The sequence below is a fragment of the Paroedura picta genome, chromosome 2 (genome assembly GCF_049243985.1).
Source record: "Paroedura picta isolate Pp20150507F chromosome 2, Ppicta_v3.0, whole genome shotgun sequence".
NCBI classification, from domain to species: Eukaryota; Metazoa; Chordata; class Lepidosauria; order Squamata; family Gekkonidae; genus Paroedura; species Paroedura picta.
The window spans coordinates 112,767,588-112,795,522 of record NC_135370.1 but is presented as its reverse complement, the minus strand read 5'-3'; the positions used below and the strand labels follow the sequence as shown (position 1 = coordinate 112,795,522).

At 41.8% G+C, this 27,935-nt stretch overlaps 1 protein-coding gene across 6 annotated transcripts in view; it reads left to right on the top strand.

Annotated features, from left to right (window-relative positions):
* Positions 1-27,935, top strand: part of SHANK2 (SH3 and multiple ankyrin repeat domains 2) — a 510,912-nt gene that overhangs the window by 108,092 nt on the left and 374,885 nt on the right. For 5 of the 6 annotated variants that reach the window (XM_077322114.1, XM_077322109.1, XM_077322108.1 and 2 more), the window contains one exon: positions 22,501-22,567. In XM_077322114.1, coding sequence (XP_077178229.1) covers positions 22,501-22,567 — 67 coding nt within the window. Of the gene's footprint in view, positions 1-22,500; positions 22,568-25,050; positions 25,636-27,935 lie in introns of those variants that run through there. The other variant, XM_077322111.1, reaches the window with a different exon arrangement.

Below are 27,935 nucleotides of genomic sequence, written 5' to 3'. Positions count from 1 at the left end.
CCCACTTACTCTGCTGTTTATTCCCAGCTCACCATATGAACTGCGTTATTACAGGGCAACTGCCATACTAATCAACCTGCAGGCCTTTCAGGCTAAATCAAATCCTGTAAGGAAATGCTGCATAAATGTTGAATAAGGGGTGGCAAACAGTTGGGGGGAATCTCAGAGACGTGCTGTCAGTGGTATCCAGTTCAGCAGCCAGAGTCCACAAAAGAAAATGTCAGAGACTGTGTGTAATGAAAGGTTACCTGAAAAGAATGCATTTGACCTGGGGGTTCCATTATATTGTAGTCTGCAAAAGGAAGATAAACTTGAAAACCCACACATACATACTGCCCTTTCTGCAGGTTCTCATATCCCTTTTTCTTACACTGTGTTGTCCAAATAAAGACCTGAACATGGCTTTATAGCTTCCAACCTCACAAGTAGGGTTGACTGGCCTCCTGCTGTTGGGGCAGAACTCCCACCAGCAACCCTCTCTTCCTATTGCTAATCAAAGTAGCAGTAGGAGAAAATGTTTTTAAAAAATCACTGTCAGGCCAAGAGCATGTTCTGTGGAAAATCTGGAAAGTCATTCTTCTCCAGAAATCTGTACCATAGGGTCTCCAGTGATTCCTAGTAAGGGCTTATGTCACTTCTAGATTTCCCATGGAAGTGATGGTTCTGCCACTCCCCATGTCCCCAACCCCCCACCAGTTCCCAGGCCATGCCTGGTAATCCTACCTGCAGCGCAATCAATCATATAGCAATGGACTAATATGACATACTTCTGCCTTGATTAAATTACATCAAGGAACGGATCCTACTGATCTTGTCACATTCAGTTCCCTAACAATTCTCAACATACTGTATCCCCAGAAGTTCTGTCAGGTCAGACAATGCTGGAAATGGACAAGAAGGCTTATGTGATCCAGCATTCTACCCTGAATGGGTAGAACTTCCCTTTTACTGTACAGCTTTGTGCAATCTTCCAGAAATACTTGGCCCTGAAGTATTGACTTATTTCCCATCCTGTGCCATAACCTTGATATCTGGATCAACCATGAATAAATGCTATAGAACAGGCTTTCTCAACCATGGTTTTGTAAGGGCCCTGAAAAGGTTTTTCCAAATGGTTAGGAGTATCTATCTATCTATCTATCTATCTATCTATCTATCTATCTATCTATCTATCTATCTATCTATCTATCTATCTATCTATCTATCTATCTATCTATCTATCTATCTATCTATCTATCTATCTATCTATCTATCTATCTATCTATCTACCTACCTACCTACCTACCTACCTACCTACCTACCTACCTACCTATCTATTTATCTATCTCTGTAACAGCTTGCACTGTTAATATATTGGCAAGGGGCGAGTGGGCAGGGACTATCCGGACTTCATTTCTGGACAGCAGGCCAATTGGGACACGCACAGGTGTAGGGCTTCTTAAGCCATCCTCTTTTCTAAGAGTGAAAAGCTGTTTGGTGGATCCCATGCAAAGCACCTGGTAATGGTGTTGAAACTAAGCATTATTTAATTTCAATTAAGCTATCTGTAAAATGACAGTTCAGTGATATAAATAGAAATAAAGATGATATAATTACTAGCTTTGAAAGTTCTTTCCAAACTGAACTAGATTTCACCATAACAATATGTATATAATTCTACATGCATGTACATTATAGTGTTTGCTCTTCTAATCAAATGTTAATTATTCAAATGTTAAACCATAAGAGATTTCAGATTTTTCTTGTACATTCTTTGCTAAGAGCGATAGGAATGCAGTCTTAATCATGCAGAATCAGCATGGTGTAGTGGTTAAAGAATAGTGGACTTTAATCTGGTTTGATTTTCACTCCCCCATATGCAGTAACCTGGATGAACCTGACTAGTCACAGTTCTCTGAGAGCTTAGGTGTGTAGCCATGTTGGTCTGAAGCTGCAAAACAAAATTTGAGTTCAGTGGCACCTTTAAGACCAACAATGTTTTATTCAAGGTGAGAGCTTTTGTGTGCCTGCACACTTCATCAGTTACAGTGAATCAGAATATCCTCAACCATTACATACAGGTAGAGAGAGGGCAGAGGTTTTAGTTGCCAGGAAGGGCTGGCTGGAATGAAGATGCATAAGAGGCTGTGTGGTAATAGATGGGACTGGATTAAGGCAGTAGGCAAGATCTGTAGGCCATAAATAAACATACTGATAGCTGTCTGAAGAAATGCTGATTCTGTGAATTTAGGCAGATTGTAAGTGCATGGACAGAAGGGATTGTGCCAGTACTTGGCTCTTGTAGCCCTTTTTTGCATGTCCAGGGAAATTATATTTGTTTGTTTGTTTATTACATTTGTATCTCACCCTCCCCTGAGGCTCAGGGTAGTTCCTTTCAATGCCAATCACCATTTTGGGGTCAGGAGAAAAATATCCTCCAGGCTAGACTGGGCCAGGGATTCTCATTTTTTTCTTGAGGGGGGGCATTATCTGGACATGGAATTGTGGTCACTGTGGGTGGGCAGGTAGTTGTGAATTTTCTGTATTCTGCAGGGAGTTGGACTAGATGATTCTGAAGGTACTTTACAACTCTTATGTTTCTCTGATTCTAAGAGTTAACAAACAGACATAAGAAGTTTGAGTCTGGTATCAGACCTTGTCATCAACAATGTTCAGTTTGGTTTTACTCATAGACTGATTATGCATGGCGGCAGCTACGCTGCGCTGCAGCCATGCCGTTGCAGCAGGACCAAAAGCCCCGCCGTCCCCCGTGTACACACAGGAGCAGAGCTCCGCCAACGGTACCGGTGCAACGGCCCCGCGCACGCAACATGGAGCCAGAAGAGCTGGGAGCACAGTAAGTATTGCCAGTGGCTGGGAGGGATTGGGGGCAGGGGGACCCCACTGCAGGATGGTGGGGAGCAGCATGCTGCTCTCCCACCATGGCGGGGGTGAGGGTCACTCCTGTCAGCTCCACAGAGCCATGGAGGTGAGAGGTGAGAGGCATCCCTGCAGGGATGCTGTAGATCAGGGGGAGGAGATAATGCTAGTATACTTTATATTGTCAAGCTTTTAGCCTGGCTCCTCGGATTATGCACAGGGCTCAGGAGTTCCAGGACTCCGGAAGAACCCGCATTCCGTTAACACGGGTCTTCCAAGGGCTTGGGCCGGGACATGCCCATGCTGGCAGTGGCGGCGTGCATAATAAGGGATTTTCCCTGATGCCCTGCGAGTGTTCCGGCCCGTGCATAATCGGTCAGAGATTGGTTTGTGGTTCAGCATTTTTCTGGTTCATACCCATCCCTATCCAAATCAATTCAGAAAATACAGTGATGGTTTGTTGGAAACAAATAGTTCAGCCCTAGAAACTCTAATTGGTTGTGGCATTCAGGACATATAGTTCTAATGTAATCATAGTTATTTGTAATATAGAAACAGTTTTTAACTGTGTTCTCTTATGCAAGGAATTCCAGCATACAGAGAGATAATACTCTGAATTCAAGGGACAGAATGGCCGTTTAAGTTATCAAGAGAAAGGGTTGTACCTTGGACACTCTTCCCTAAGTTTCTGCAAGGAGTCCCCCATCAAATTTCCCCCTCTCTCTGTGGAGCACTTCTCATCTTGATGCTGACAGCTCTTGCCCCCAGGGCCATTCTCAGTACCGCCCTCTGCTCCCTTATTGTGCTGCAGCAGCTCTTGTTGACCTACTTCAAACCTCATACAAGAGCTGCAATGCCCAGTATTATTAGAAGCATAGACTCATAGAATCATAGAAGTTGGAAGGGGCCACATGGGTCATCTAGTCCAACCCCCTGCACTATGCAGGACACTCATATCCACTGTAACCTGCCACCCCCTTGAGTCTTGACAAAGGTGCCCTCTGGAGCATGCTTCATGCATTCTTTCAATCCATCCCATAAACTTACCTTCCTGTGCATGTCTGCCATGGAATGCCTGTATTTTGACATGTGCATCTTTTGGGAGGAAATGTTACAAATATTTCATTGTTGGCTTTAATTAATTCTGTGTGAACCAATATTGCATATTACACCATTTCTGGCGGCAGTACATGGTAAGAGAATTTTGGAAGTGGCCATTTATTTATCAGAAAAGCTTGTCTGCCATTACTAAACTTCTTATTGAGAAATCCAGGCATACCTGGAAAAAAGAAGAGGGAAGAGCTGGTTTTTGTACCCCACTTTTTCCTACCTGAAGCGGCTCACAATCTCCTACCATTCATCTCTCCACAACAGACACCTTGTGCGGTAGGTGAGGCTAAGAGAGCTCTGAGAATACTGTGACTAGCCCAAGGTCAGCTAGCTGGCTACATGTGGAGAAGCAGAGAATCAAATCCAGTTCTTCAGATTAGAGGCTGCCACTCTTAACTACTACACTACACCAAGCGGTTTGAAAACTGCTTTAAAATACATAGTAGTAGTCATTCTTGGAGCAACTAGATTAAGGAGAGGCAACCTTTTTGGGCTAAGTCCTCCACCCCATAAAATGCAGTATTGACCTGTGAAGATGTTGGTGTGTCAGCAGAAATCCCAGGGAAGGAAATCAGACTTAGAGCAAGCAAAGCCCCAGCAGTGCTGCCAGTCCTGGACTCAGCTGGTGGCTGTGCAAATCTGGACTCAGCTGGTGGCTGTGCGAATTATCATCTCCCATCTCACTGGCTCCTACAAGCCTGACAAAATCTTGGCTGCTTGGCTAGAGATCTATCCCTGGGTGTCAAGGCAAAAGGATTCTGGTACATCACCACTGGCTCTCTGTTTTGACCCCTAAACTAAATTAATGTATCTTTGGACCCCATTCAGTAGTAATTATAGTTCCAAAGTGACTTTGTATATATCTGACATGTAGACAAAAAGCACATATTATCTTTAACCGCTCCTGTGGAGTGGATAAAATAAAGCCCTAAGGGCTAATGGGGAGGAGTTAGGGCGGGCCCTGTCCATGATAAAAACTCGGAGGGGTGAATCAGGAGCAGCATAGCAGCTCCTGATTTGCCCCTCTGAGTGCCACTCCAGGGCCAAGCACTCCCCATTGGCCTCGCCCGGCTGCCAGAGGACTTACCGCGCAGAAGAACAAGCAGCCTTCCAACACAGTGAGTCCTCCCGGCGGCCTCCCCTTGGCCTAGGGAAAGGAGCAAGGACGCGGCATCCCTGCTCCTTTCCCAACCCCCAAATACGCTCCCAAATGCTGCCTACTACCCCCTCTCACCCCAGACCCCTTCCCCCAACTACCCCCCTCACCCCCATCCTGCACCGCCGCCGCTTGCTACGCAACACACACACACACACACACCCCTTCTAAAACTACCCCCTGCTCCCCAGAACCTTTACTACCACGCTGCTGTTTGCTCAGCATCATGCACGCACACACACACGCACATGGACACACCCATCGAACCCCCTTACCCCCCAGACCCCTTACTGCCATGATGCCATGCCACGATGTCCTGACAGCCACCCGACCCATCTCACTCCACCGCCGCTCCACCCTTCCCACCCATACCCTGATCCCGACCCCAACCCCAACTGTGCCTTTCTCCACCTGATCGCCGCTCGCCCCACACCTCCTGACCTTTTCCTCCTCCTCTGCTTCACCGCCCCTTTCCGGCCATTCCTCCAGAGCTGCGGCTAGGCCATGCCACCTGCGCGGCTGCAGCTGCGGCACTAGACTGAGCCAGGCATGCGCGGACTCTCACGCATGCCTGGTTCCCCTTCCTAGTTCGCCCCCACAGGCCCGCCCCACCCCCTCCACCACGTGTGTGCGGCATCCCGCACATGTGTTTCGGCCCTCCCCCTCCCCCGCGCCAGCCCCCCCAATCCCCACAACAAGCTGTGCCGCTTCCCAGCCTTCCCACACCAGCCCCACGCCACCACGATTCCTCCTCTCCCCGCCTATGTGCGGGGAGACGACACCCCCCCATGACCCTACTCTGCCTATTTTAACAACTGGACTTTATTCCTAGTCTTCACATAATTGTATAGAGAAACAGGCATATCTTTGAACAAGTAATGTTATAGTGCTTCATAGAATGATTACTGTCGGACATTTCCCATGATTTATATTTGCAGATGCTAAAACTAGTTGTTGAACAAATGTATAATAGCTATTCTAAGACTACTGCTTGTCAGTATCTAACTACAGATGGCACCATGAATCATAGCTTGAATAAAGATGCCAAGCTAGAGTTGCTAGGAGAAATTTTGTGCACAGTATGCCACATGTGCTGTTAAATTTCCGAACAGTATCATTATGCTTTTCTGCTGAAGAATTTTTCAGAGTTGGAAAAAATCATATTCAAAGGACCAGAGCAGGGAAGATAATGCTAGTATACTTTGTATTGTCAAGGAAAGAAGATGAAATTAATTCAACGAGGTAACCTATTGAATGCATGCAAAAGGTAAATGTTCTTCAAGAGAAAGCAGTTGGCAAAGAGAAAAAAAGACGACATGAATGAAATTTGATTTGGGATGTTATTATGCAAAATATGCTTCTAGCTTTTTATAAATTAATAAAATTGCTAATTTCAAAAATACTAGGTGATATGCATGTAAAAATCCTCATAAAGTTAAACATTTTTGAAGTGTATAATTTTGGTTAGTGAATATTTTGTCTAGTGGAGCTAGCCATTCAGTGTAGAAAACAATGAGCTCTGTTTCTTAGCACTGGTGGAATAATTGTAAAAACATTCTGGACTACATTTAGACAGTATTGTAGTTGCTATGTATCAAAATCAATATAAAATAAATATAATATGGTTAAATAGTAGATTTTTAAACTGAAAAGAACTTTGCAAATACTTATATAATAGCTAAATAATTAAGAGAAAATAACTCATATTCAATTGGTTTTCAGATATTCCTTGTATATTTCACTTGTTTCATGTCTTTGGAATTCAGACATGTTACAATGCCAAACAATAGTGAATACGGTTTGTCAACTATTTTACATCAACAGCATTTTAACTTTTCAGTATAAAATTGCAGTTTAAATTACATCTATTTAACTGTGGATGGAACTTAAGTAGAATCATCTTACACTAGGAATGATTGATTGATTTAGCAGAGAATATTACTTGGTGTTGAAAAATCACAGGTACATTCATGGGATATTCTAACTTAGAATGGTTACTTGGAAATTAACTAATGAATTTGAACTAAATGTCGTGTTTCCTTTAATATGTTTAATATTCTTATTCCAAGATCATTGTTAATCTCTGGTGGCCCTAATAAATGGTCATTATTATGGCACTTTATTGCCTGATTTCATATGTGCACATAGTGTGGGGAAGGAATGAAGGGAAAAGGGGATGAGTGTGATTTAGAAGACAGTCTGATAGGAGTGACTTCCAAGAACAAGAAGAAACATGAAAATAAGGATGGCAAAAGACCTAATAAATCTTATCCTGATTGATTTCTTATATATTGTTATACTTTTTTGGTGGTGGGGGAGGGGTGGGGAAATGCATCTTCTTCTCCAGCCCTATCCCCAGTCTGCAATTCTGCATTCAAAAATAGTGAATTAAGTGCTTTTAGCAGCTAGGCAGACATAACACTAGTGTAGCACAGAAAATGAAAAGCACAAAGAGCCACATTTTGCTTATATAATTATGAAATTCTATCCAAGACAGTAGAGACAATGAAATAATTCATGGAAATTTAAAGAAATGCTATGCATAGAAACTCTTGAAGGAATGATGCTTATTTATAGAGACATCTTCCCATCAGGTAATATTCTCCTGTACAGAAGAAATAAGATTATTGTTTATATATAAAAAGAGAATGTAGCCTTTAAAAAGCCTAGAGAACAACATTGAGAACAAACCCTGACCAATCCTAAAGGATTTCCCCCTCCCCCAGCAATGTAGCTTAAATCCTGGAAAAAAAACTAAGCTGAGAGAAAAATGATGACATCAATGGAGAAAAGTGAGGTATTGTAGGAGAGGATTTAGCCCCCTTGCTGACATGCTTCTATAACTGCTTTGAAGATTCTGGAAATGATGGAAAAAATGAACATTCTGGTCTTTGTACCCCTCCCTGTATGAAATTGAAATTTAGTTTCCTAGAAAAGAGTAGACAAAGTTAGCAGGAGGGATCAATTGGGTGAAAGGTGTAAGTCTAATTGGATGGAAAATGTAAAAGTTACAGTTAAAAACATTTTCTTATTGAGATCAATGGAAATATGCACTGATTATAGCACGGTTTCTCAATTTTTTTGCCAATGAGAAACCTCTGAAACATTCTTCGGGCTTCAAGAAACTCCAGAAGTGGCAAAATCGTGCAGAATATAGTTGGGAAGCAAAGCAGTGCACATGGCCACCTGGGGCCCCTCCTCTTCCCACCCTCTCTAGGGTCTTCATCATTTTGGGAGGGGGAGGAGGGCAGGTTGGCATGACTGTATATGGTCATATCATCCAATAAATGTTTAACAAATTATATATATACTCCCTCGGGCAGCGGCCTGACGCGGTGAGAGGCGCTTTGCGCCTCTCGCCACGTCAGGCTGGGAGCAACTGCGAGCCGCGCTGCGTGCGGCTCACAGTTGGGCTGGGAATCGAAGGGACCAATCGACAGTCCCTCCAATTGTCTGTCCTGAGGAAGGGTCCACATCCCGCCTTAGAACCGCTTATCCATTTATTTAGTCCGTGGCGCCCACGGCGCCACGGGCGGTTTAAAGATATATATATATATATATATATATATATATATATATATATATACACACACACATACTAGGGGCAAAGCCTATCTATCTATCTATCTATCTATCTATCTATCTATCTATCTACCTACCTACCTACCTACCTACCTACCTACCTACCTACCTACCTACCTACCTACCTACCTACCTACCTACCTACCTATCTATCTATCTATCTATCTATCTATCTATCTATCTTTATATACTGCCCTCCCTCAAAGGCTCAGGGCGGTTTACAGGGAACAGGAAACTAATACAGATAACATGAGGCAACACACGTGACAACAGCAATAACAGTAGAACAACAATAAACCCAACATGATAACAGCTGTAAATATTTATTTAGATCTTCCTTCACTTTCCAGACTCACAGGACTGATGCTGGTCCGCCTGTCTGCACCCCAGAATACAAACAGTTGTTGGTAAGGGCTGGCCATAGCCCATAGCCCAGGAGGGACACACCTGCACCACTCCCTCCCAAATGTAGGCAAAGATGACTCCTTTGAAGGCTGGACTCTGAGGCATTGTACGATTTGAAATCCCACCTCCAAACCTCCAGGAATATTTCCAACCCAGTGGTAGCCAACCTCCAAGTGGGGCCTGGAGAGCTCTTGGTATTACAGCTCACCTGCATAGTATAAAGGTCAGCTCCCCAGGCGGAAAGGGCTACTTTGGACAAGGTAGAGAAGAAACTTTTAAGGCTTCCCACACAGGTTATTGTTGAATTGAAAGATTGAGGCCTACTACACAGGGTTGTTGTGCAGATGAAACAGGAGACAAAAGAACCTCCACAACAGCATCCAGTTTTGTCTGCAGAATAATAGTGTGCAGTGACCTCAAATCTGCAGAGAGTTGCAAAGAAGAAATACACATGGCTTGGCTGTGTCTAACCCCCGGCCAGAGCAGTATTTTAAATGAGAAGGGGCTTTTCTGTGGCTTCTCTGGCAGGAGAACTTCCACCCCCCCTCAAAAGGAATGCCCACCCCCATGCCCTGAGGCTCCCGTGTGTTGCTCTCGGAAATGCCTCAGTCCGGGGCTGTTAAAGGCTCCTTCGCAGCAGGGCTGAAGGGAGGGGGATGGAGCGCACTCTCCAGCTTTCTGCCAGCTCTGTCAGGGTTCTGAGGCAAAGTTACATTTGGACATGACAGTTAGGACAGCTTTGGGGCAAAAAGGGCTGGCACATACTGTCCAAGCCATTGTTCTCATCCCCCTTTGCAGCCCTACTGACCTTGTCTCTTTGTGGTGGTCAGGAGCAGACTGGCAACGATGTCTCCAGATTGCCCCTGGCTGGGCTGGGTGGGCGGGCTCTGTCAAACTTTGGCCCTGTCAGAACTTTGTCTTTGCGACGTCCGAGTGGGGGGAACTCTGGTCTGTCCTGGTGAGGGCCCAATCAGAAGGCGCTTCGCATTTAGGTAGGAAAAACCAAATACACCAATATAAGATGGGGGAGACTTGTCATGGCAGTAGCATGTGCGAAAAGGATCTAGGAGTCTTAGTATACTATACATTGAACATGAGTCAGCAGTGTGACTCAGTGGCTGAAAAGACAAATGGGATTTTGGGCTGTATCATACAGAGTATTGTGTCCAGATCACAAGAGGTGATGGCACCGCTTAACTCTGCTCTGATTCGGCCTCATGGAGTACTGTGTTCAGTTTTGGGCACCCCAGTTGAAGAGGGATGTTGACAAACTGGAGCCTGTCCAGAGGAGTGCAACAAAGATGGTAAGGGGTTTGGTGACCAAGATATATGAAGAAAGGTTGGGGGAGCTTGGTCTATTTAGCCTGGAGAGGAGACAACTGAGAGGGGATTTGATAACCATCTTCAAGTATTTAAAAGGCTGCCATATCTTTGTTGTCCTCCTTTGAACACGCTCCAGTTCTCAGGAATGGGCTTTGGAGCTAGTATCATGCATAATAGCCAAAGTCTTTTAATATGTCCATAATAGTGGGAGAGAGCTTTCAACATTAGTTAACAGAAAAACGACATAATCTGCATCGCTTTTCATCTTAGTCAAGTCATTCAATGTGAAGTACTGGAAGATCTGCCATTTTGTATTTTTGTTGCTATAGTTTCTAGGACCAGGTTAAATAATAAAGGAGACAATGGACATCCTTGCCTGATGCCCTTCATTATCTGAATTGTTTGGGATGTAAGCATGCCATTTACCAAAATTCCCACTTCCTGCTTTAGATATATTTGCTGCATCATATTCAAAAACCTCTCTGCATAATCCATAGTTTGTAAACTTGCTAATAAAAAGTTCCATTGAACAGTGTCAAATGCTTTTTATGCATCAAGAAAAATAAACTCCATATGTTGTTGTGTCCTAGAATCATAGAATCATAGAGTTGGAAAGGGCCATACCGGCCATTTAGTCCAATTCCCTGCTCTACGCAGGATCAGCCCTAAGCATCCTAAAGTATCCAAGAAAAGTGTGCATCCAACCTTTGCTTGAAGACTGCCAGTGAGGGGGAGTTCACCACCTCCTTAGGCAGCCTATTCCACTGCTGAACTACTCTGACTGTGAATTTTTCCCCCCTGATATCTAGCCTATATCGCTGTACTTGAAGTTTAAACCCATTACTGCGTGTCCTCTCCTCTGCAGCCAACAGAAACAGCATCCTGCCCTCCTCCAAGTGACAACCTTTCAAATACTTAAAGAGGGCTATCATGTCCCCTCTCAACCTCCTTTTCTCCAGGCTGAACATTCCCAAGTCCCTCAACCTATCTTCATAGGGCTTGGTCCCTTGGCCCCAGATCATCCTCGTCGCTCTCCTCTGTACCCTTTCAATTTTATCTACGTCCTTCTTGAAGTGAGGCCTCCAGAACTGTACAAAGTACTCCAGGTGTGGTCTGACCAGTGCCGTATACAATGGGACTATGACATCTTGTGATTTTGATGTGATACCCCTGTTGATACAGCCCAAAATGGCATTCACCTTTTTTACCGCTGCATCACACTGCCTGCTCATGTTTAGTTTACAATCCACAAGTACCCCAAGGTCTCATTCACACACAGTGTTACCTAGAAGCGTATCCCCCATCCAGTAGGCATGTTTTTCATTTTTCTGACCCAGATGCAGAACTTTACACTTATCTTTATTAAATTGCATCTTGTTCTCATTTGCCCATTTTTCCATTGTGTTCAGATCTCGTTGAACTCTGTCTCTATCTTCCGGAGTATTTGCCAGTCCTCCCAATTTGGTGTCATCTGCAAACTTGATGAGTAGTCCCTCCACCCCCTCATCTAGATCATTAATAAATATGTTAAAAAGTACTGGGCCGAGCACCGAGCCCTGAGGTACCCCGCTACTCACCTCTCTCCAGTCTAATGAAACACCATTGACAACAACTATTTGAGTGCGGTTCTCTAACTAATTCCCTATCCACTTAAAAGCTGAAAATCCAGATTGCAGTCCTTCAATTTATCCATCAGAACATCATGGGGAACCTTGTCAAAAGCTTTACTAAAATCTAAGTAAATGACATCAACCGAATTTCCACGATCCAGCAAACCTGTTACTTGGTCAGAAAAGGAAACCAAGGAAACCATCACCAAATTGTCCTCCAGATGTTTGCAGATCACTTCCTTTAATATCTGCTCCATTATCTTCCCCACAACAGAGGTCAGACTCACTGGTCTGTAGTTTCCCTGGTCATCCTTCCTCCCTTTTTTGAAGATCGGAATAACGTTTGCTCTCTTCCAGTTTTTTGGGACATCTCCAGTCCTTAAAGAGGTCCCGAAGATGATGGACAAGGGCTGTGCAAGTTATCTGGAAAGTTCTTTGAGTACTCTCGGGTGCATTTCATCCGGCCCAGGGGATTTGAACTCATACAGTGCAGCTAAATGCCTCTCGACAACCTCTCTATCCATGTTAACCTGCCACCCAGACACTATCCTTTGGCTACTGCCATCTCTAGATGTGCCTAAACCCTTTGACCTGTGGGAAAAAACAGATGTAAAATAGGCACTAAGCCTTTCTGCTTTCTCTGCATCTTCCGTTTGAGTTTGTCCATCCGCACCCAACAGTGGGCCTATTGCCTCCTTTACTTTACGTTTGCTCCTCACATAACTGAAAAATCTTTTCTTGTTACAATGGGCTTCCCTGGCCAATCTTAGCTCACTCTCAGCTTTGGCCTTTCTGATTATTGATCTACAGTGCCTAGTAACCTGTAGGTACTCTTCTTTAGAGCTCTGTCCTTCCCTCCATTTCCTGAACATTTTCCTTTTCTTTCTTAGTTCCTCTTGAAGTTCTCTGTTCATCCAAATAGGCTTCTTGGAGCTCCTGCAGTGTTTTCGTCTTTCTGTGTCCTCTGAACATAATCCATATCATTCAACGCCAAGTAAATATTGTTTTTTCATAAATATTTTTTGCATGAAACCTGTTTGATTCTCATGCACCACATTGCTGATACATCTCTTTAGTCTTTCTTCAAAAATTTTATAATGCACATTCAATAATTAGATCTCTATAAGATTGTGGCAAGGATGATCTGTCCCTTCCTTCTGTATGAGGCCTATTGAAGCTTGCTCCCAAGATTCTGGAATCAATCTATCTGATGTATCTATAATTTTGTCCATCAGTTGAAGTAGTACCAGTGTTATTACATGAATCATGGCTTTATAGAATTCGGCCGGTAAGCTGTCAGGTCCAGGTGCTTTAGAAGGTTTCATTGTTGCTATTGCATTATTTCTTGAGTGCTTACTTTTTGATTTAAAATTCTATAATGTTGTTCCATAATCAGCAAAAGTATTAGGTTATATCTCTGCATCACTTACCATTGGAAATAACAACTTGGAAAGCCAGCATTGATCAATCGTTGAATAAGAATTATGTCTTTGTGAAGCCTTTTGAATTCTAAAACTTTCACATGTTTTTGTTTGATATGTGATTCCTGTAAGCAAATTATATGTTGTTTCTTAAGCTGAATTAAAAAATTCATTCTTTTAGCTGGTGCATTTAAACCATTGAAATATACTGATAGTAAATTTAAACCATAGACATTTACTGATATAGTTTTTCCATATTTTACCCAGAGGTCGATGTACCTGTTTGTGGAGGTTGGGTTGGAGGTTGGGGTAGAGATGGAATCTTTCTCCCTGCCTCCTGAGACAAAATCCTGTGCTTGCTGGAGTATTTTGATAATCTGCCTTTACATAGATAATATGACTTTCAGAGTAAAAGGTATTTCCCGAAAGTATCTGATCTTCTTTATGAGAATTTGGCATAAAACGTGAAACTGAGCTCTTTTATGAAGAGTATCTATCGGAAGATCTTGGAGCATGTTGCCTTGAGACTTTTAAGGGATCAGAACATTTCATCTCCAATACAGAATCTCTCACCAGCTTACTATCAAATTTTATCCCAGGTTCTCTTGGTTGTTTCTTATGTAGTCCTGCTTTAGAGAAGACTCTGTATGCCTTATCAACTTTAACCTCATCACCTTTAATACAGTAGTTATTTCCTGTTGCAAATCTTTTTGCCAAAGTCCTCTGAAACACCCTTGATTCTTATGTACTTTGTCCTTGTTTGAATTTCTCAAACTTTGAACATAATCCATAGCATTCAACCATAGCACTTAGGGCTGATCCTGCGTTGAGCAGGGGGTTGGACTAGATGGCCTGTATGGCCCCTTCCAACTCTATGGTTCTATGATTCTAATCCATAGCACCCTCTAGGACAGCACTCGGGACCTGCCAAGAGGGGTCATGCCCTTGTTTGAATTTCTCAAACCTCAAATTTTTCTTCTCTTTTCCAGTCTTAATTCTGTCACTTTTGTTTCCCCTTTTAGGACTTTGGTACTATCCTCGTTAATTCATTTTGTGTGGGAATCCACAGATTTGTTAAGATCATAAATTCTGTCTGACAGCTCTTTCTTAGTGTCTATTACTTCTTTCCTGACAGCTAGAATTTCTTTATGCAGCCCTTCAGTTAGTTTTCTCATTTCTTTGTTACGTCTGTCTAAGCCACGCAATATTTGAGCAGTGTCTGTTCCCTCTTCTTCTTCTTCTTCTTCTTCTTCTTCTTCTTCTTCTTCTTCTTCTTCTTCTTCTTCTTCTTCTTCTTCTTCTTCTTCTTCACCTTTCTAGGATTTCTTTTTGCATAGGCCATTGTTTTTTTTCTTCTGAGATCAGAGATAGTTTCTGTTATATTTTTCTTTTTTAGTGCTTTTTTGAAAGGTCTCAGTTTAACTGACATTAATCAAAATATAATTAATTCATTCATATGTTAAATTCATCAGAAATTATATATAATGATGATTTTCAGTAACCCCTCTTGTACTCTTAACTCCAATCCAATTAATATATCTGCTTATTCAATGGAATAAAGCCAGCACAAATATCAATCTCAGTAGTATATCATAGATTAATAGATATTAAATTATTATCATACATTTCAATTTTATTGTTATTAAAAAATTTTTGAATGATCCTGTGTAAGTGGGAAAGAGGCATGAGGCTTATGCTTTTTCCAGATCTTCTATCGTTCCTCTTAAATAAAACGTTAAGCTCAGGGTTGGCTGGACATGTCCGGGATTGGGGCCAACGCATATTGGCCCCTCACCCGGAGTGACAGCAATTCCAGCAAAGCACTTGCCAATTGGCCCGCACTTGACTGGCTGCAGCTTGAATCAGTTGGGAGGCGCGAAGAACATCCCAATCACCCCCTGACCACAAACCCAGCCAGGGGCAAATTGTCCCTATGCTTTGCGGATGGAGGTCGTGCCAACCCCAGCTCTTGCCACTGTAGGTCAGGACTCTCTTTCTCTTGCCATCCATCCCCCACCCGCCCGAGAACAGCTGATGCGTGTCTATTAGCTGCTGCGCGGAAGTTTTGGCCACGTCCACAGGGATGCTTCCTGTTGCAGGCCGCGATCCCTCCTGCTAGCCACCTCGGCAAGAGCACCTTCCCTGGAGTGCACCATCGCTTGGCGCTGCAGAGCTGGTGGCCAGCAGGGCCTGGAGGCCAGTCTTGCAGGGCCCCACTCCTCTCACAGGGGTACACCATGGCCATGCTACAGCCACTGCGGAAGGAGCAGTTCTTCCTGCCCATCATCTTGGTCATCACTGTCGCCAAGATGCATCCTGCCTTTGCTGTCAATAGGGGTAAGCCCATCACACGGGAGCTTCGCCGGCAGAGTGGGAAGTGGGTCCCGCTTCGCCTCGCTTGCTTGCTTGCCAAGAAGAGGGTACCTGCTGGGGGCTAGAGAGGGGAAGCCACTCTCGGAGACTCCAGGGCATGCAGGGGCTGGGGGCAGCTGTGACCCCTGCTCCACCACGCCCTCTCGCTGTCTGGGGAAGGAGGCGGCTTCCCCAGCAGGCTTGGGATTCGCCTGTGGCACAAGCTGCCATCACCTCCTATGCCCACTCCAGACAGCTCACCGCCCATCCCCACGAGCACCTTCCAGGATGGCACTCGGGACTTGCCGAGTGGGGCCTTGCCCATTGACACGTCGCATGCCTCCAGCCAGCGACTTCTCCGGCCTGCGTAGCCACAGGGCATGCGAGGGGGGGGGCTGGGCAACACCCTTACAGTCTAGTAACATATAAAGGAGCAAAATACAAACTTAATAATTACAAAACTGTTTGTTTTCCAAAGGAATTGAGTGATAAGACACACACTATTTGATTACTGAGTAAACAAACACCCATTATCAACTCTAGTACTAGATGTTTTTATTTTACTTAGTCTTTTTTTTTTCTTGACTTCGGAAATGGAGATTGGGATACAAAATGTTTAAAACTTCTTTATCATTTTTGTCATTACTTCTTGATACCTTGTTGTATAACCATGTTCATATGAATTAAACTAAGACTGTTAATTCTTTTGGAAATTATCTGGTGTCAAGTTCAGAAAGGAATGATAACCATTTTCCTTTTGTAATATTTGATCTGTCTTGATAGAAGTGTCTCTCTTTTGAGTTAGAAAGCATTTGTGCTACTCTTATGACTGAAATTTACTTCTTTGTTTCAAATATTATGTCATCTTAATAATGTGTCTAAGATTTAATAGTTATACCCCTTCACTGTTCATATGTGTTAGAATAAGAGGATATGTTAAAATAAATTGTCATGGTAGGAGCCCCCATCCCCTGTCCTGTACAAATTGAATGTTACCATCCTTGAATTTCTGCAAATGGAACACCCCCCAAAGAGTCTGAGGTAAAACAGATGTTTGTTATGCACAGGGTCCTTGCAAGATACAATTTGTAGCAAAAAAAAAAAGATATACTTCTGATAAGTCTGAGTTAGTCTGATAAGGCCCAAGTTAGAGTCCACACATCTGAGAAACACATAAAAGGGAGAACAGGTGGTTTTTTTTCAGTTATAGAATTTCACTACATTCTACCATAGGTTTACCTCCAGCTGAACTGGTAATGGGTGGAGGTCCAGATTCAATTGGTTACACACATCTGACAAGACATATGCATCATAAACAGTAGCAACTGAAACAGCATAATGAAAAACAAGCAAAACAACATTTTTTATGATTGGAGATGCAGTCTATGTTAAAACCTTAGTTTGGGGCCCTTTGTGGATACTTGCTACTATGAGTATACTTAACAGGACCTGTATTTTATTCTATCACCTTACGAGACAGAAGGATTGTGCAGAGATGTGTGAATCAATTGAGAAAGAGTGTTGACTTGCAGGCGGGCAATATAACTGGAAGGAGATGTGATACATCATTTTTTGGCTTAAAACATGGCCACAGATTTTATTCTGTCAACCAGAGGTTGGCACACCACGAGAAGGAAACCTAACCTGGTAGTCAGCCAACTGCATTTTGTTCCTTGACTCCACGAGGTACCATGGGGACCCGTCCCAGTTCCCAGTAAAGAACATGGATCTCTTTGCCTCTTGGAGTCCTACCACAACATGGGAAGTGACCTTGGTGGGGGAGCTAAAGGGTAAGTCCTTTGTCTCCGCCCCACAGTAAAGCCATGTTTCAGCTAAGATGTTCACTTTTGTAAGGAGGGGGGAATAAATCTATGTACTAATAGGACCTGCAGAACACAACATTTTATTGCAACTCAAGGTCAATTAACGTAAGAATTGAAAGCTATGGAAAAATAACTTCACTCTTAATCAGGTTTCAGTTAATTCTTTGCTGTTCATTTTAGTACATCCACACATAAGCACAAAGCCTAACAGGAGAAAAGGGGAGGGAATGCTCTGACATCATGTGCTGCATTTGATGACAAGGCAATCCACTTTGTTTCATCCCATTGGATCTGGTCCGTCCCTTCGGGGCAAGAGAGAACAACTCTGCTCCATTCTCTATATGGCAGCCTTTAAAATACTTGTAGATGGTTATCAGATCACCTTTCAGTCATCTCTCCAGGCTAAACAGAACAAGCTCCCCCAAACTTTCTTCATATGTCTTGGTCTCCAAACCCCTCACCATTTTTGTTGCCCTCCTCTGGACATGATCCAGTTTGTCCACATCCCTCTTTAACTGGGGTGCCCAAAACTGAAGACAGTACTCCAAGTGAGGCCAAACCAGAGCAAAGTAAAGCAGTACCATCACCTTCCTTGATCTGGACACGATACTCAGTTTGATACAGCCCCAAATCCCATTTGCGTTTTTAGCCACTGAGTCATACTGTTGACTCATGTTCAATGTATGGCAGCTGAAATTTCTGGGTCAAAGCCAAGGGTAGGCCCACATAGAGCAAGTTACAGACGTCTAATATGGAAGTGTCTGTTGAATGGATCATTGTGGCTAAGTGGTCTGTGGACCGGTAGGGCACTAATAGCCAAGCTTGGTGCAGATGGAAAAATGTTGTGTGGGCTACCTTTGTGATCTGAGCCTCCATGGTAAGTGAGGTATCAAAGATCACCCCCAAATTCCTGGTGGTTGGTGTAGGTGTTAGTTGCACCCCGTCCAGGACTTGGAGATATGCTGCCTGATCCTGTCCCCTTCTACCCAGCCTCAGGACTTCTGTCTTGGCATGGTTGAGTTTCAGACAACTTTGCCTGAGCCATCCAGCCACTGCTTCCAAACATCTGGCAAATGTATCTGGGGGAAGAGTCTGGCTGGCCATCCATCAGGAGGTAGAGCTGGGTGTCATCTGCATATTGACCAGTTGGGCTAGAGGGTACATATAGATGTTGACAAGTGTAGGAGAGAGTATCGCCCCCTGAGGCACCACACAAGGGAGCGCCAAGGGATTCGACAACTCCTTCCCCACTGCCACCCTGTGAGACCAATTCCAGAGAATGGAGACCAGCCATTTCAGTGCGGTCTCCCTAACCCCAATCACAGTGAGGTGTTGGGCCAAAAACTCATGATTGACCACATCAAATGCAGCCTACAGATCTAAAAGCATGAGGATGGCCAAACTGCCCCAGTCCAGCTGGTTTGAGCAGCCAGTACAGGGATCTAACGGGCAAGTGGTCACTCTTACTGACCCAGCAGTTTGTCCACTTCAGTTGAGAACTGTCTGAAGTTGTGCTCTGCTAGGGCCCCACTGGCTCTGGTGCTATGGGCCCTGCAAATCCTTAAATCAGGCCTGGGTCTGGTACCAGGAGATAGCAGCAGAATAAGAAGAATTGGTTTTTGTATGCTTATTAAGGGAACTATGGGGTTTTATTGTACTTTTATTCTTTTACTGTTGTAAACCGCTGTAAGCCCTGTTGGGAATGGCGGTATATAAATGTAATACATACATACATACATACATACATACATACATACATACATACATACATACATACATACATACATACATACATACATACATACATACATACATACATACATATGCCGCTTTTCTCTACCGGGAGTCTCAAAGCTTCTTACAATCACCTTCCCTTCCCTTTCCTCTCCCTACAACAGATACCCTGTGAGGTGGGTGAGGCTGAGAGAGCCATAATATTACTGCTCAGTCAGAACTGCATTATCATGGTCGTAATGAGCCTAAGGTCACCCAGCTGGCAGCATGTGGAGAAGTGGGGAATCAAACCCAGATTAGGAGCCATTGCTCCTAAGCACTGCACCAAGCATTCCTCACAATATCAACAAGTTTTTTTTATCTATCTATCTATCTATCTATCTATCTATCTATCTATCTATCTATCTATCTATCTATCTATCTATCTATCTATCTATCTATCTATCTATCTATCTATCTATCTATCTATCTATCTATCTATCTATCTATCTATCTATCCCTTTATTGGCGTAACAATAAGAGGCAAGTACAGCCAAGCAGGGTAAAATTATAATAGAATAAAATAAGCTAACATTATAGACTAAAATACAGTAAAATCAGCTGATTAAAACATCTTAATTCTAGCTCGATAAGCAGCCATTAAAAATTCAGCTACACACAGTGTGGTCTCTGCAGAAAGATCATTAAGGAGAAACTGGAGTGTAGCTTCATCATTTACTAGACCTCTGGGACAAAGTAGAGGATCCAGAAGTTTTCTGCAAAGACTCACATGAAGTTCACAATCTAAAATAATATGTGAGGTTGAATCAGGACAGTTCGCAGAACACGGACACAATCTTTCCCTCTTTGGGACATGCTGGTATCTTCCTGCAAGGACGCTTGAGGGAAGACAACTCATTCTTGCCAGCATGAAAACTCTACGGAGGGCTGGATTAGTAAGATTATAAAAATAATTAACAATTTCCCCTCAATATAACCGAATCCCCAGAGCAGCAGGAGAACATACACAGGGTTGTGCTGGAAACATTTTGGACTGTTCGGCTGCCAATAATCTTTGTTTCAAAAAATTAAAAATTTCAGACTCATGAAACATAAGGAAAAAATCTGTTGAAAATCCTAGTTCTACAATTTTAGATTCAATACTGAGAAACCATGAGCTGCATTGTGGGTCCATCTTTAACTAAAAGAGTAAACTAAGCGACTCGACTCTGAAAAGTATTTTAAGCCAAAATTTAAAAATTATCAGCCAAGCCTTGGTTTCTAAAAAATGTTGGCCAAGCTCAGCACACAGCAGACTATAGGGCACATACATGGGAGCACCAAGAATTTGACGGAAGACGGTTCCCTGAATCCTTTCTATCTTCCTATTGAAAGCCTTTGCCCAAATTTATACCATAAAACAACTGGGATACAGTTTTAGCATTTAAGATTCTTAGGGCCGCTGGGACAAATTGGTTGCCTTCCAAAAAATAAAAATGTTTAATTTGAACTGAGGAACACTTAGCTAAGTTCAAAGACCGGTCCCGGTGGGTAGACCATTTAAGGTTATAATTGAATGTAATGCCTAAGTAACTAAAAATTTTTACTTGATCAATTGTCTTGCTACCCAACATCCATTTCCTTGGAGTCCAACTCTTAGAAAAAAATAGAATTTTAGATTTCGAGAAATTGATCAGTAAAGAGTTGCGCTGACAATATGAGTAAACACACTTAAGAAATCTTATAAGACCAACTCTTGAGTACGGGAGGATGGCTGTACCATCTGCATATAATAACAGGGGTATTGCACGGAAGCCAGCCTTTGGAGGGTGCCCATTGTTCTGATCAAAATTCTGGACCAAGTCAGACAAATACAAATTATAAAGATGTGGGACAAGAACACAGCCTTGTTTCACTCCTTTTGTAACAGGCACCTTGGCAGTTAAGTGGCCCTGAGCAGAATATTTAACTTGACACGCAGTGCCCGTATGGAGTTTCCTGAGTAGAAACAGTAAGCATGGGTCAATATTAAGATGCTTCAGTTTTTCCCAAAGGGTCTCCCTTGGGACTGAGTCAAGGGCATTTTTCAGATCCATGAATGCAATGAATAGTTTTTTTGTTCCGAGATTCATGTATTTTGTGGCTAAAGAAGCTAAAAGCAAACAATGATCTAAAGTGGATTTTTCCTTGGAAAACCAATTTGTTCTGGGCCAATAATTCCTGAAGAATGCATCCAATGATTTGTCAGTTTTCTGAGTGGAACTCTGTTGAAAGCTAGTAGTGAAAATATTCTTTTAGATCCAGGCTGGAATTGAAAGCTGCATGACTAGTTCCATGCAACTTTTGGCTTGGACTTTTTGAACAACTGTCTTTAAAGCTATATAGAGATATTTGCATTTGTCTTCGTCTTGTGAGCTGCCTTAAGCATTACCAAATGATGGAATAAAAATTCTTGAAACTGGTTAATTAAAACTGTGATTCCCCAAAGCAGTTTGTAGTATTGTTTAGATATCTCCATATCTGTATGGAGCTTTTCAAAGGGGGGGGGGAGTGTGAGATATGGTAGACATATTCAAGACTTTGGTATGTACTTTTTTGGAACCTAGCTGAACACATTTTCACTAAAGAATAATCTAAGTAGATCAGAATTGTCTGTTGCTTTGATAAATCCTCCTGTTTTTCTGCTAGACATTTTATGACTACATAAAAATACATCAAAAACCGGAACAGGTTTTTTGAAAGACATAAATATAAAGTAATTTTTTTTAAATCATTTTGCAGTTTCTTAGTAAAATTCTTCCAGCATGCCTTCTATGTTTTTGTGTTGTAATTTATTATTTGATGAAAATAGCTGCATATTTTCAGAATAATACTTCAGGTTTTAGAGTTGGTACTGGAAATTTTGTTCCTGCTCATTCTATGGCCAACAGAGGAGAACTATTTCCATGAATTGTGACTGAATGAACTGAATGCAAGTGTTTTATGGTAATGCAAAACGAGCTCATACATAGTAACTCAAGGTTATTACTGGAAAAATATATGATGTTTCTCTGCATATTTGTACCAAAATACTGAAATGCATATGACCATAGGAAATGCCACTTAGTACTGAAAGAGTAAACATACACTGTTCCTTCACATTTCAGGTGGCAATAATTGCTGGAAATTTTGAGCTTGCTGAATTAATCAAGAATCACAAGGAAACCGATATTGGTATGTAAGACATATGAATAAGCATATAAGCTTGGATTTTCATTTCATATGAAACAAAGTGTCTACATTCTAATTCCAGTTATGGCTTATGTATCCAAATGTGTAACACAGCTGAACGTGACTATGTAGATATATACTGCTTGCATTTTGTAGAATTTGAAGGGAATTGATGTAAATGACAGTAATAGAAATATATTATTTTGAATGACAGTAGTGTTAGGACAGCATATGTTAGGGAGCCTCTTCTCCCTCAGCAGTTAAAATAATCTGCATTCCACCTCTTATGACTCTGTGCACTACATGGGATGGGCAAAGAAACTCCGCTGCTGAGCAACAACTTTGGAATTACTTTACTTAAAGAGGGCTGCCAAACTCTTGTTCTGAGAAAATGGTTAATTGCCTTTAGAGGTGTTTGGTGTCTCATTTTGAGGTTGCTGATATTCAGAGGAATTTTGTTTTGTCTTATTTTTAAGAGCATCGTTGATTAAGCAAATTAGCTCTTTAATGTGTATGTTAGATATCAGGATGAAGGCAATATGCTTATTTTTAAAAACTCATTGAGGCCTCCAAAATATTTTGTGATGTCATCTACTGCGTTTAATAGCCTCTGTAAATACAAAGTGTTTAATTTAAAATTGAATGAAGAACTCTGTGGGAGAACATATTTTATTAAAGATTTGTCTTGTTAAGCTTAGCTGCGACACACATATGAGATGAATAGCCTAGAACAAAATATAAATTTAAATAAGCTTCAGGTAGTCCTTTTTGTTCCACACAGAGGTACACTGAATGCATCATGTTCTCAGACGTGATATTTGTATTCCATATGAACAGCCAGAGCACATTTCAGTATGGCAAGTACATGTTGTACATCCATGTGCTGAAACAAATTTATCTATCCTTAACTTATTGTCAACTATTGATTGATTTGGCAAAAGTATAATAATAATAACAACAACAACAATAACATGAAAACAATGATTTACTTAATCTGCAGGTTGTAATAATTTGGAATATTATTATCAAACTACTTAGAAATTCTACAGTGTTAAAAGGTGCATTGTAAGCACATGAACAATTTCACTCCCCCTTTAATAGCTCCTTGGTATAACTGAGATCCATTGTTTATTTTCTGAGCACATGCTGATAATTAAACTTAATCAAACCTGTACTGTAGATTCTCTGTTGCGCAGTTTGAGTACAATTTAATGGAAATCCAGGAACCATAGCTTACCGATTTTTATTTGTATAGCTTTCTTTCAAGAAGAAAAACCTTGAAATATTATAATTCCTAGTAATAAATATGCGCACTGGGTTGAATTTAAATAGAATAAACTACATGCAGGATTATGCAGGGTAGTTGCATTCATGGAGGAGAGATCTGTCAAGAGATACAAGTATGCCAGGTTTGGCAGCCAGCAGGAGATACAGGGGGTGGCTGTTGGCAGTGGCATGATGTAAGTTCTGGAAAAACCCAGAAGTGACATCACTACTCGCTAGGAATCACCAACAACACTATGGTAAAATCATAACATTCCTGGAAAAATTCCATAAATATCTAGAGAGGCATAATGTCATTGATTGTGTTTGTAACAATTTTTCTCTTACCATATGCTGGAATGCCAGCAAACATATGGCAACCCTAGCTGCAAGCCAGGATGGCTAAATGGAACCTCCATGTTCAAACCAGGCAATTTTCCTGTGAATAATAGTTATTAGGGGGCAACATTGCTGTGAGGTCTGTAGCCTTCATGCCCTTGCTTGTGTGCTTCTCAGAGACATTATTTAGTCAGCATAGAAAACACGCTTTATAGTTTTTTCTTATTCTTATTGGGATCATATTTCACTTTCAGTTGCTCCCAGAGAAAGGTGCCTCAGACTCTTCTGCACTCCCTACTTCTTCCCTATATTTATGAAAATGCATTGGATAATGAAAGCCCCTCTCATTGTGAGAGTTTGCATTTTCAGATTGAGGGCTACAGTAGAGTGTGCGAACCTGAGGCTTGCTCCTGATCCCTTTCAAGGGACACTCCTGGGGGACAAATAACGTCCACTTAATCCTTTGGTTTAGATTATTGTATTGATCTATGAATTGCTATGACACACAGTAGCTATTCACCATTAGAAAGCCATCATTACTAAGAAACCCTCACAGTATAAAGAAAGGATTTTTAATATATTATTCCAAGATGAGTGACTTTTATATTAGAATACAAAATCCTTCATTAGACTGATATCATTGAGAGGAGGGATAAATTAAGACATTAAATCATATTTCAGGATTTTGTTTTAGAATTGGATTTGAAAGGATGACATTTTTATTGTTTATAAATATTTCAGAGGAGGTATCCTGACTGGCACATACCCATTTTAAATGTTACACTAAATGCAGCCTATCAAATTCTTGAGATCCCTAGTTCCTCAGAATGTGCTTTTATAAACACGATTGCTATATCTGAGTGCTTTCTTTAATATCAAGGCTTTGTCAATTATTACCGAGAAGATCAGGAAAGATTTTATGGCTCAGTGCATTCCCGGTTCCATTTTATGTTTTGACAATAGCACTGCATCTTTGAATGCCTTCAATGAATAGTCCAGCTAAGTCTCAGCTCACTCACACGTTATTTCTCCTGCCTTCTTATCATTAGCCATAGTGTTTTATTTTATCTTCATTATCTATTTATTTATTTTTATTGAAAACTGAAGAGAAAGTAATGGATTAAAAGCTGTGATGAATAGAAAAGTTAATCCCTGATTGTTTTCATCCAGCCTACAGCTGTCTGCAAGTAAATGAGCACAGAAGCTTTAGAAAGCATTTGCTGTAAAGCATTTACTGTGGCTTCTGTAGGATGGAGATACAAAAAAGCAGCAATAATATACATAGGAGTCCTGACGGTCTCTTTAGATACTGCTATGCACATATCAAATATGTTGCCAACCAAGGATCCTTTGACTTGGATATCCTATTTTTAAACCTTTTTATTTTGTTTTGCCCTGGCTCTTTGTTATGAGAGGAATATTACCAGATGGATTAAGTGACATGGGTTGTTCCTCCTCAAGTGAACAAGGTTTGTTTTATCATATGCCTTCTCCAGCAGCTCTGAAGATAGAAACGAGAGGGTTTTTATTTTTAAATATGAAACACATTAAGGTGGTGGTGTGTGAGTTTTGGTAGTTGATTAGCAGACTAACTAATACTTGGATACTGTTGCTAGGCTTCCAGTCAGAGTTCTTGTATTCCTCTGTAATTATGCAGAGATGTGTATATATGTCGGTTTGTGGGTGTTTTCAAGCATATTTTTTTGTAATTTAAATTTTTGTGAATCCCAAATGGCTGTTAGTGTATTAAGCTCATTCTGTATGTCATGTGCTTTTAGTATGTGTTGTTTGCTTTGGAATAAAGTATGCTTGTTTTCTAGAAATCGGGGCAGTAGGCATGATCCTTTAATGAAAAATGCATTTTGTTTATATTTTGAAGCAATAGGTAAGATGCAATTCATGTCCAGTTTGATTTCCTAGCACTTATTCTGAAACTGGAGTGATTGAGGTCAGTCCTGTTGGTTGTGATGCAAGAATCTACATTAACTACTGTGTGATTTAATTCTATTCATTTACGTCCAGGCTTTGCAAAAGATTTATTCAGCAGTGGGATTTCTTATGAATCATATTTCTGCAGACTATTGTGTATCTTTCAAAGATGAAAAGAAAGGTTCTAACCAATAAAAACCACAAACACTGAAAGGGCATTAACAGAAAGGGATATAAATCCCCATCACAGTGAGCAGCGTGTTGTGAGTTGTTCTATTTTTATCTTGTCTTACTTAATAGAAATAAAAGGGTAGCAGCATCAGGCATGTCTTGTAGCCATGTTCATTCACGGCTTCAGTTATGAGTAATCTTAATCTTTATTCACGTGTTAAAGTGGATTTCTCATGACAAAATAAATTTTATTTTAATTATTATGGCAAGATAAAAGTGAGATATTCATAGTTTATATTTTAAGTGTATATGTTATGAATCTAAAAATGTTATCCTTTTTGGTCATCTGCCATCCAGTAAAAAATCTTTTTACAATTTTTTCCTCTTTTCAGGGGAAAAAAACATGGAAAATTTCTATTTATGTGCTTTTTGTTAATGAAGTACCTTAAATAAAATTCTTGTTGGCAATTAAATATGGAGATGCCAACACAACTTGAAAGTAGATGAGCTATTTGTTCCTGTTGGTTTATTAGAATTGTGGATAGAATCATAGAGTTGCAAAGGGCCATATAGCCATCTAGTCCAACTCCCTGCTTATTGCAGGATCAGAAAGGCACAAAAGTTTCTCTGTGTCATTAATTAAATTAACAGAGCCCACCTAGCACTGTATGATGTACTAATTATCTCACTCTTTCAAGAAGCCTCCCATTTGGTCCTCACAACAGTCCTTTGAGGTCCTAATGAAAGAAAGTATCTTTTAACTGGTTGTTCAAACCTTCTTCAGCATCTATAAAATACTATCTAATCCTTCTCAATGGTTCCTCTATATGTTTGTGAAGCAGCCTGGGGGGTAGGATGTGTCTGGTTGTCCAAGTTGGAATAGGGCCAATCAGGATGCAGCCAGTAAAGCTGGCAGCACCATGATTAGCCCTGTCCCTGCAGCTCCCACCCTCCATTCCTGGACTCTAGCCTCTTTGCTCTCAGATGCGCCTCAGTGCTTGGAGCCAGCAGCAGGTAAGGGGAGAGGGCCCTGGACAAAGGGTTGTGGTGGAGGGCCTGCTAACGAGGGCTACTTGGCCTGCTAGGTTGGGCATGCTAATGAGGGCCTCCCAGCCTGCTGACACCATGCTAAGGAGCTCTGTCCTGGGCCTGCTAACAAGTTGGCCAGCCCTCGCCCACCTCACTTGATCTGGCTGCGAGCTGCGGCCCAAAGCCACCTTAAGCTGCCTGGCCGGGAGCCAGGGGAGGGGGCCTTTTCAAGGCCCATTCTTGGGAACGGGCTTTGAAGCTACTATCTTTCATAAGTCTTTGATGTATTCTTGGGCATTGCAGGCTCTATCAGTTTCATTTATGATCTTTCGTACATGAAGGCTGCTATTCAAAAATGGTTGTAGACAGATTAGACCTAGAATTATAGAATCATAGAATCGTAGAGTTGGGAGGGGCCATACAGGCCATCTAGTCCAACCCCCTGCTCAACGCAGGATCAGCCCAAAGCATCCTAAAGCATCCAAGAAAAGTGTGTATCCAACCTTTGCTTGAAGACTGCCAGTGAGGGGGAGCTCACCGCCTCCTTAGGCAGCCTGTTCCACTGTTCCTCCCAATTTGGTGTCATCTGCAAACTTGATGAGTAGTCCCTCCACCCCCTCATCTAGTCTAGATCATTAAT